The sequence below is a fragment of the Acinonyx jubatus genome, chromosome X (genome assembly GCF_027475565.1).
Source record: "Acinonyx jubatus isolate Ajub_Pintada_27869175 chromosome X, VMU_Ajub_asm_v1.0, whole genome shotgun sequence".
Taxonomy (NCBI): domain Eukaryota; kingdom Metazoa; phylum Chordata; class Mammalia; order Carnivora; family Felidae; genus Acinonyx; species Acinonyx jubatus.
This window is the reverse complement of record NC_069389.1, coordinates 45,817,437-45,828,274: the sequence shown is the minus strand read 5'-3', so window position 1 is coordinate 45,828,274 and position 10,838 is coordinate 45,817,437. Positions and strand designations below refer to the sequence as shown.

At 43.9% G+C, this 10,838-nt stretch overlaps 1 protein-coding gene and 1 long non-coding RNA gene across 3 annotated transcripts in view; one reads left to right on the top strand and one right to left on the bottom strand.

The window, feature by feature from the left end:
- Nucleotides 1–3,126: 3,126 nt before the first annotated feature.
- On the bottom strand, nucleotides 3,127–7,427 carry LOC128311600 (uncharacterized). Its single transcript, XR_008290121.1, has 2 exons — nucleotides 7,294–7,427; nucleotides 3,127–3,308 (listed from the first exon to the last, which is right to left on the bottom strand). It is a non-coding gene; the product is annotated as an uncharacterized LOC128311600 (long non-coding RNA).
- FAM120C (family with sequence similarity 120C) overlaps nucleotides 6,984–10,838 on the top strand; it is a 115,357-nt gene continuing 111,502 nt past the window's right edge. For both annotated transcript variants that reach the window (XR_008290119.1, XM_027053535.2), the window contains exon 1: nucleotides 6,984–8,015. Coding sequence is in view for 1 of the 2 variants with exons in the window: in XM_027053535.2 (XP_026909336.2) it covers nucleotides 7,335–8,015 (681 nt within the window). In the remaining variant the exon portion in view is untranslated. The remainder of the gene's footprint in view (nucleotides 8,016–10,838) is intronic.

The window sequence follows — 10,838 nt, the reverse complement described above, 5'->3', positions numbered from 1 at the left end:
CTGTACCCAAACCCAGGTCTGTCTGACTCCCAAGCTCATGGGAAAAACTCCAAGCCATACAACTCTCAGATATACTGTATGAAAAATAATGCAAATACATTTGCAATAAGTTTTCATCTATTATCAGGATTAGTATGTACTCTTTTCTTATATATCTTTCATGAGGTTATATCCAGTGCTTGTTTCTTTTTAATTTTTTAACGTTTATTTATTATTGAGAGACAGACACAGAGTGTGAGCAGGGGAGGGGCAGAGACAGAGGGGGAGACACAGAATCTGAAGCAGGCTCCAGGCTCTGAGCCGTCAGCACAAGCCCGGCACGGGGCTCGAACCACGAACTGAGATCATGACCTGAGCCGAAGTCGGTAGCCCAACCAACTAAGCCACCCAGGCGCCCCTCCAGTGCTTGTTTCATAAAGGATTCAAAATGTGCCCTTTGCACAAACTTGAGTTTTCCTTTCATATTGACATTGTTTCAACAAAACACCTTTAGCAAAAAGTACGTTTTGAAATTTCCCTCCCACATCTCTCATTTATCACACTACAGTGACTTGAGAAACTGCATATGTTTATGCAAACAGCCCTGGAGGAAGAGTTAGAGGCTTATCAAAATTATCCAAAATTAGATGAGGATTTTAAAAAATCTATTACCTTTACTTATTGACCCGGTAACTCTGAGGCATTCTATGTTAGGTGATTGCTAAAGGAAGGACCTAAGGTACATAGTGGAACAAGCATGGGTTTTGATTTGCAGATCTCTCAAACTTCTACTTTCTCATTTATAAAATGAGGTGGTTGTGAATATTAAATAGGATATATAAAAGCAGCGACCCCTGTCCCTAAATTTTTTAATTGTATTCACTGTGACATACTTCTGGTGACTTCCACAGTAAAATTGTACTGGGGAAACCAGGCTGGTTTGGAAATGGGCCCTGATTCTTATTACAGTTAATACAGTTACTTTTTAGAGCCCAGCAGACCTGGGTTTTTATTCTAGCTTTGTGAACTTGGGAAAACTGCTTAACTTTTCTGCTTCAATTTTCTTATCTGTAAAAAGGATAGCTGTCTCAGTTGGGGTTGTTTCCAGACTAAATGAAAAAGCATATAAAGAGCTTAGCATTATATCCGGTACACAGTAGGCTTCTTCAAATGATAGTAACAACTACTCAAGGGACGTTACATATTCGCTATGTTAACAGAAGAGGAAACAGGTGACAAAATTGGACCCAACTTGTGAGTCAATGTGAGGTCTGTTGGTGGAGGAGATTAGGTATTGGCCCAAAAGGTGTTGGATAATGTGACAGAGTGAGGTTCAGAGTGAAAGTGTTTCAGTTGGGGCATAAGACAATATAAAACCCATTTAAAATGTACACCACTAGATACATGAAATGGTAGAGAGCCACCTGGGTGGCTCAGTTGGTTAAGTGTCCAATTCTTGATTTCAGCTCAGGTCATGATCTTTGTGGGTTTGGGCCCCACATCAGGCTCTGTGCTGGCAGCACAGAGCCTGCTTGGGATTCTTTCTCTCCCTCCCTAGCTGCCCTTGCCCCAGTGTACTGTCTCTGTCTCTCTCAAAATAGATAAATAAACTTTAAAAAAAGTTTTAAAAAAAGAATGAGATGGTAGAATTTTCTGTGACTAAAGAGTTTAGAAAGAGCTGAACTAGTAGTAGTTGGGGAAAAGAAGGTGGGGTCTTACAAAGGAAGCTCAAGACAGAAATGAAGATGTACAGCATAAGTAATGGTCCAAATAGGAGCAGGACCTTGTGATAAAGAAATGGAAAGGACTAGCTCACATGCACGTTACAAATAAGGAAACAGCCTCAAGAATTTAAGCAGTATTGGGGCGCCTGGGTGGCTCGGTCGGTTAAGCTTCCGACTTCAGCTCAGGTCATGATCTCGCGGTCCATGAGTTCGAGCCCCGTGTCGGGCTCTGTGCTGACAGCCCAGAGCCTGGAGCCTGTTTCAGATTCTGTGTCTCTCTCTCTGACCCTCCCCCGTTCATGCTCTGTCTCTCTGTGTCTCAAAAACAAATAAACGTTAAAAAAAATTAAAAAAAAAAAGAATTTAAGCAGTATTTGTAAGGGTTCTACATTCCAGCTCAGAGGTTCTCAGCCCTGACTGCATATTAAAATCACCTGGGAAGCTATTTAGAGCTATGTAAAGCACAACAATGTGAATATACTTAACACTACTGAACTGCACACTTGAAAATGGTTAAGATGGTAAATTCTGTTGTATGTATTTTACCACAAGTGAAAATAAAAAATGTGTCTGTGTCCCATCCCTATAACCAGTATCATTACATACACACAGTAATGTAATTAAGGTTGAGGACCATTGTCATCATCTCCTTTATTAATCAAATGACTTCCCTACTTGCTATTAGCCAGTTATTGGTTCAAGAAAAGCAAGAAATATGGCAGCCTCATTAGACCTTCTAATGAACTACTTTCTATAACCATATGAACCTATAGCCTCTCAAACAGGCCCCAAGGATTTGGGCAGTAGAGAAAGCTAAGTGGGCCCCTTGCAGAAACTGAACAGCTAGTTGCTACTTAAGTGGAACATGTCAGAAGATTGAGTACACTGTCAACTCTCCGTGCAACCTCTTTATGTTTCTCTCCACCCTTCATGACACAAGTGAACATTTATTAGGAACTTACTGTGCCAGTTATTGTGCTAAGCACTTTACATCATTTAATCTTCACAATCCTCACAAGCTTCTGAGGTAAGTATCGTTACCATCTCACTTCTAAGCTCCCTGTCAAAAACTGCTTTTTCCCCAGTGCCCAGCTTTATTCCAGGCATGTAGTAGGTGCCAAATCTGTCGAATAAATTAACGAATCCCTATTTCACAGATACAGTAAGGGATTAAGAGGCTAAGTAACTTGTTAAAGTCAGATAGCTAATAAGGAGTTGAACTGGTATTGGAACCCAGATCTTGGCTCCAAAGCACGCACTTCAACTACTATTCTGTGACATCTATTGTCCCCTCTCAGGGCTTCAACTTTCAGGGCTTTGGCCTATGTTATCTCTACCCTCTTTGGCCAATCCAGCATAAAGTTTCAACTGTATTATGTTAAGACTCTTGTGTACAAGTAATAGAAATCTGATGTGAACAAGCTTAAGCAAAAAGAGGAATTTATTATAAAGATGGTAGTGTCTCACAAAACCCAGGGATAATGCAGATGGGCCTTAGGAACAAATACATCAGATGCTTGAATGCAGCCAGGATTTTTCATCTCTCCTCCAGCTCAATCCCAAATTCTCTATGAAGGTACATGAAGGATGGCTCCTGCTGCAGCCCTGAGGATAAGGCAGAGAAGGTGGAAGAAAAGGGGTGATGGGAAGACAAAACAACAGATGTTTACTTATACTTCTCTTCTTCATGGTCCATCAACACATATGCCATCTTCCCCATATCTACAATTCCCAAATGCCCATACCTAACATAATCCACGGACAACTGCAAGTCAGATGCAACTTCTGCATCCGGAAGCAATAGCATGGCATAGACCTGCCCCTTCCTCGTCTACTTCAGCGACAAGCTAAACGTAAGTCCTCTTGATCCTGAAACCTTTAATAAACTTAACTACTAACAATAAATCTAACATGAGAAATAGAGAAACAGATTAACCACAATCAAAATTCCCCTTTAGGAAAGAAGGGCACACCATTATCAGCCACCAGGACCAAGTAGGCACCGAAGTGCACCTGGATAGGAATAAAGGAATAAATTACAGGCATAGAAAAATTTATGGGAGTCAATTTACCTTCTCACTTAACCAGTCTGTACTTGGGCCTAGGGCATACTCTAGAAGAGCAGCGATTCTCAAACTTGAGAGTGAATTAGAATTACCTGGAGTGAGACCGGCAAAAACTTTCCTGACATGGACTCTCCCTTCAAACACCTGCACCAAGAGACTTGACCAAACTTTAGTATGGCTTCTGGCAGCCTAAGGCTAGTCTCTGAGATGACCCATTTCCCATCTGGAAAGCTTAGGGCTATCAAAAGAATTTATAGTTTGTTCTAGCCAACACTTAAAGATAGGCCCCTGACCTCCCTTTTAGAGCCTTGTGAGTTCTTCCCCTGTCCCCTTGAGATGTATATGTATCTCCTACAACTCAGATATTTCTTAAGTACCTGAGAGCCACTCCTTTGAAATGTAATCATCAGGAAGGCTAGGGCCTTTACCTCCCCCCCAGTCTGTAGGAGGATAGCATCCTAAGTTCAACAACTGCCAGCTAGCAGACCGAGCTGGCCTACTCCCTTTTACACTATCACCCACTTTTTGTAATTTTTCACTTCCCTCACTCTACTTGAGTCCTTGTGCCCTCCTTCTCTTTCTTCCCTCATCCTCTCTTTAAAACACCTAGTCACCTCTGTGCAAGTGGGAACAGAGCTCAGTTTTTTTCCCCTACTGGCAGTAGTTACTGAATAAAATGTTTTCACTGCTTTAACTAATGTCGAGTTTTGTTTATCTTTGACATTACTTAAAACGAATATTGCTGGCCCCACTCATGGTTTCTGATTCTGGAGGTCTGAGGTGAGGCCTGAGAATTTCTAACAGTTTGTAGGTGATGCTGATGCGCCAGTCCAGGGACCAAACTTTGAAAATCGCTGTTCTGACTCCGGTCCCTATTCACTAGATACGATTTTCTCGTGATAAAACTTCCTCAGAACCTAATTTGACTGCCTGTGGATTTCATTTGAGGGGACTCTGAATGCTAATCAGTCCAAGAATCTTGTCAAATTATGCTCTTTGAATCTTCAGATCTACTAAAGGGAATAATCTGGCTCATCCTGTTGCAGTTTCTATTTCTTAGCACTCTACCTAACGACTTGGCTCATTCTCCCTAGCATTCCACTCAAGATCTTCAGTTCAGAGCTTAGGTAGGAAATAATAGGCTGTGTTCAAGGCTGTAAAGCCTCTCTTTTCTGATCTGCTCTGGGAATGTTATGCCTACCCTCTCTTTGATTCCAGCTAAATCCATTTACAGAAGGAGACCTCATCACATTTGGGGGATTTGGAGAACAAGGAATCTATAGAGGCTTACACAGATAACCTCATTCCAATTACCTAAGTGCCAATTTCCTAACCACTTGAACCACTGAAACATTTGACATGAGACAGAGTTCTACCACTGTTAATTCAGCAAAGCCCATGCTCTGTTTTGAGCCCCGAGAGCAGTAAGCAACTGCTTTGCTGCCAGATAACACAGAATGCCAACTTCCATTAATGATGTGGGATATCTCCAATCTCTGCCAATTTCGTATTTTAGGGTCTGTAAATTGCCATACTCTATTTCTCATATCAGGTCTTGAACTTTGTTTTTGGTCATAAGTAGTTTCTAACTACTTTGTAAAAGTAGTAATAATAAGTATATGGGGTTGCCTCACAGAAACCAAGGACTAGAAATGTTTCAGGAATGATAACCTGGAACTTAAACACAGTGAAGACTATGTCTCATCTCTGTGCTGAGAATCTGCATTTTTCTTCTCTTTCTGTAAATCAGTATCTTATACCTCTGTCCCTGTGGTGGGAAAATTGCTGACAGCTTCCAAGTTTTATGCTTAGGAAAAACTGATCTCTGTGGTTCAATTCCAGCTTTCTAGGGAATGAGAGTCTGATGGACCCAGCTTGGATTATTTGTCCACCTGTGACCCACTGAGCTACGGTTATAAGAACATGACAGTTTTTGCTGTAACTCTGTCAATGGGAGGAGAGTCATTTCCCAGAAAAGGAGGGCTAAGCAGACGATCCAACAGGTGTTCACTGTACTAGAAAACCTCTATTCTTTCCATCTTTCATCCATTCAAGCTACTGTTCTTTACTTTCACTGGTCATTTTCAAGAGTTCCCTATATGCACTGCTTCACCATTTATTTATTCTTTGCAAATCTGTCTTGTTCTATCTCCACTATTCTTTTATGATAAATTCCTTTATGGAGCTTGAAGCTTTTACAGCTTTTGCATCCTAATAGACTGTTCTCCAACTTCATTCATCTTTACTACTCTTGGGCTCTGCACTTTTGCATTCTAACTCTGCCTGCCATGATCTCCCATCTCTCATGTTCCAAGGCAGATCTGGCTACTATTACAAAACATGTTTTCTGCCCTCCTCCTGCTAAGAGAGTGGGCCCTAGAGGCCAGCCAGAAGACTGGTGCTACATCAAAAATCAACTGAAAATCTATTTTTTTCAAAAGATTATGATTCTGTCCGTCCGGAATTGTAGCCCTTGCAGTTATTTTGCAAAAGCTTCCTGACAGACTGATTCACAATGAGGTTTAGAAACAAAGGTCCTAACTATACAACACTGTAGCTCAGTGAGTACTGGAAAGATACAACTTGAAGTTTAATTTGTATTGGTACTTATTTCCCACACCAAAGAGATTTTGAAGAAAAGGGATACTCAATTTCATTTTGTTTCTGCACTGCGTCCGGCAAATAATGTCAATTTCACCACTCATAAATTGGGGCCAACAATGCTTTGAAGAATTATGGTAGTTAAAAGTTAAGTGGATTACTACAGAAATGTCGGTTATCGCTTTTAAATTTCATGTGTCCCATCTCATTCATTAAAAGCTACGCATATTATTCCCCCACCACGCCCCAGCAAAAAAAAAAAAATTCTCCCTCCTGGAGAATTTTAACATACTTCAGCTGAATTCAATTAATCCATTCTACTTCCTTTCCCATGATGCATCACTTCTCCCCAAACTCCTTTTCCTGGAAAAGGCGGTAAATAGCCTGAAGCAACTAGGCGGACGCCAGGAGTTGTAGTGCAAATCCTAAACACATATCACACCCCACCACTTCGGATCCTGTGAGCTCAAGGGCAGAAAGGGGTGGTAAATCTTGTTCCTAGACTGCATCCTGAGGCCGTAGAGAAGACTACAACTCCCAGGATGCCCCTCCGCCCCGCCCCGCCCCGCCCTGCTCCCCCTCCCCCGTCTAGAAAGCGAGTACCATAGAGAAAACGAGGCAATATGGCTCCCGGCGGTGGAAGGGAGAGCCTTCACCCCTTTTGAAGCGGTGAAGCGCGGCCGGGGTGGGGGGAGGGGAAGTGACTAGAGTCCATCATCGTTTTTATCCTCTCAGCCTTTCCTAAATCCGGCCGGCCTCACTCCTCCTCCTCACCCAAATCCAATCTGTTGGTCTCCTCCCCACCCCGCCCTCATCCCCTCGCCCGCTCACCCCTCCCCTCGGGAATCCTTTTCCCGCCCCCTCGCCCCCCGCGGAGTGCGCACGCGTCCGTCCCCAGCTTCGCGCCCAGATCGCCACCTAACCTGCTCGCGCAGCCGCCGTCTCGTCTGCCCACCGACCAAGCATGGGCGTCCAGGGCTTCCAAGAGTTCCTGGAGAAGCGCTGTCCCGGGGCCGTGGTGCCCGTGGACCTCCTCAAACTCGCGCGCACGGTCTCGCGCCAGCAGCAACAGCACCAGCATCGCCAGCTGCCTCCTCCGGCAGCGCTAGCTCCCGGGGCTCCACGCACCGCCAGGGGCTCTGCGCCTCTGCAACCGCCACTCCCGCCCGCTGCCTTGGGTGCCTACTCCGGGGGCGCGGGGCCGACTCGGCACCATCACCCCGCTCACCACTTCCACCACCACGGCCAGGCGCACCCTGGGCTGCACCCGCCGCCCCCTCCGCTGCCCGGGGCCCGGGTGCTTGTGGACGCGGGCTCGGCGCTTCCGCGGCTTTATGGTGGCTACCAGACGGATTGGGTGTGTGGTGGCCAATGGAACGCCATGCTGGGCTACTTGTCAGCGCTATGCCAGGCTTGTGCCTATCCCGGCGGCGACGGCCTGGAGCTGGTGGTCATGTTTCCCGGGGGCCTGGGAAAGGACCGGCTGGCCGAGTGGGGCCGTCGGTGCCAGGCCGAGCGGCAGACAGCGCAACTGATCGTGGGACACGTGGGCAACAAGGGCACCCCTCCTCCACGGGCCTGGTTCCTGCCACCGGCCTGCCTGAGCCACTGCGTGAGGCTAGCACTCATCCGCTTCCGGGTCAAGGTGAGGGAGGGGCCGGATCTTAAATAATATGCCCCACACCTATACCCTCCCAGCTAAACACCTAACCACCCACTAATCTGCCACCCATCTACCCACTCACCGCCTAATCAGCTAACCTACTTGCCTAATTATCCACTGTCATTTTATCCATCCACCTTCCCCTTCATACCACCCCCTACCGATTCGCTGACCAACAGAAGTACATCTCTACCTGTGTCACCCCAATAACTCTCTTTACTTTCACTTATCCAGTGACCCGTCTCTGGGTTTTAGCCGAATTTCTTTTGTAGCCCCATCTTTCTCCTGTCTTCTGCCTCAAGCTGAAATGCCCTTTCCAGTTGGCATCTCTCTTCCGTATGTCTCTTTTCCAACCTTGCAGCAAATCAGTTAAACAAATGTTACATGAATACCTTTCGTCTACAACTTTCCCCCCATTTGACCCATTGAGATTTTTTTTTTTACCCATGTGTCCATTCAGTCTTTTTCATTTGCATATGCTTCTGTTTCCTCCTGCTTTAGCCTAAACAAAAAATTTAAAAACCCACTGACTCAGTCACTGTTCAACAATTATTAGACCACTGAGAGTAAGGGGTTTAAGGGACATGTGAGACATGGGGGTCCTACCCTTGGAAAATCAAATATGTAAGCATGGAAGATTTATTTAATGGTATAAGTGTGTATGTGATTATGCTTCATGGTACAGATTGTAAGTACAGTATCTGTTGTGTGTGTGTTGGGGGATATCTGTGGGCTACTATTGTAAGGGGAGGCTTCCTCAAAAAAGTTGGATCTCATTTAGTTCTTCAGGGATGGGTTGGATTTGAATGGGTTATGGGTTTGGGAGGAGGCTGCTTTAAGTAGGAGAAAGAATGAGGAGCAAAAGGAATATCAAGCATGTTAGGCCCCATGGGCAGTTAAGTCCAATCTCTGCGTGTAGTTGGTTACTGTTTATGGGGCCTGGGGAACAGCTTGGCAGCCTCCCCAGTTCTTGGCACCACTCCTGCTGCTCTGATACTTTCCCATACTCTTAGGTTTCAAGTTCTTACGTGTAGGGAATAGCAAGGTTTGGGAAGTAAAGGAGGTGGGCAGGAAGAAGAAAAAGTACAGGGTTGGGTAGGACAAAATCTCAAACCCTATTCCCATCCGAGGCTCTTGGGTATGTGCTCACAGTTAAAAGACAGGACAGTGAATTTTGAGAATGATAAAGAAATGGTCCTGGGTGGAGTAATGAGGAGGAAAAAAAATCTCATTGAGAGACTGAAAGCTTGCAGTGGTCAATGAGTTTGTGGCCATAGTTCAGTCATGCTAGAACGCCTTGTGCACATCAAATCTGTGCCTGGGCTGGATAGATTATAGCTGTTTTTAATAATAAGAAAATCCAGTCATGAGCTATCTTAAACATATATAGTAGAAAAAAATAATAGACATTCATTTGCTTGCCTTCCTGACCATATTTCAGTAAATTCTTCATTCATGATGATTCTTTCCACTTTGTTTTCATTGCTGCCACCCAAGCTTTAAGGACTTTTTACCTCATTGTCATTAACCTGGTTGCTGGCAACAATGACTAATGGAATGCTTAGTAGGTGTCAGGTGTTAATCTATGTGCTTTAACAACAAAATTATTTTATTTGATTCTCACAATAACCTGTGAAGCAGTATCATCCCTGTTTTCCAAATGAGGAAACTGAGGCACAGGAGGTTTAGAAACTTGCCCAAAGTCACCCAGCTATTAATGGCAGAGCTGAGGTTCTGGGATCCATGCCCAGGCAGTCTGGCTCCAGAGCCCATGCTCTTAACAACGGTGCTCTAAGATGAATCTTTCTAGAGTGCCAATGTGATTAGATCATTCCCATACTCAAAATGTTCCCTGGCTATTTGGTAAAGACAGGTCTGGGTCATTCGTTTATATTCATTTATTGAGTGCTTGCTGTAGGCTAGGTACTATGCCTGTTGCTGAGGATTCAGAGGTAAAAAAAAAAAAAGAAAATCCCTGTACTTAAGAAGGTCAGTTTAGTGAAAGACAAAACCGAGTTGCAGATACTGTTAGCTAATCGCAAATGATGAAAAATATGGCCCCTACAGGGGGCATAGTTAATTCTGGGTGAGGGTTTGAAAGTTGGGGGAGGCTTCACAGATTGGTGCTGAGCCTTGGAGAGGGCTGGAAAGGATAAGCAAGGTGGTGGACAAGGGTGTGGAAACCTAAAATGGCTAGCCATGAGATCTGAATGGATTTGGATTAGAGGTTGGCAGGAGAATTAAACACGGAGTATGGATTTGTGGTTTCCAAACTTTTTTTGTTCATGCACCCCCAGCAGTCAAAAGTTTTGAGAAGCAAACTTAATATGGCTTACCAAAATTCTCCATCACACATAGTCTCATTTTTAAAATCCCAGCAGTTTACACAATAAGATGGATTGATATGTGATAAAGCAAGTGTGGAGAAAATGGTAGAATCTCAGCGGTGGGTATTTACTCACTGTAAAATTTCAACTTTGCCAAATGTTTGAAGTTTTTCATAATAAAATATTGGGGAAAAAATTCCCAGCAGTCCTCTTCAGTCCTGAGAACTACCATTTGGGGAATATATAAATCTTATTCCCTATGCTACATTGTAAACACTCTTTGATCTTTTCATATTCTCCATAATATCTTGTTTATTTTGGGTTTAGGACACATTTTTTTCCTGAATGAATAGGTAGGTCAGTAATTCTAAGAGAGTGGATTGTATGAGTAACCTAAAAAGTGTGTAGTGTGGCTCTTAATATAGTGAATTTAAGACTGACTGCAAAATCACATATGTAAAGAAATTATTTATTTTCG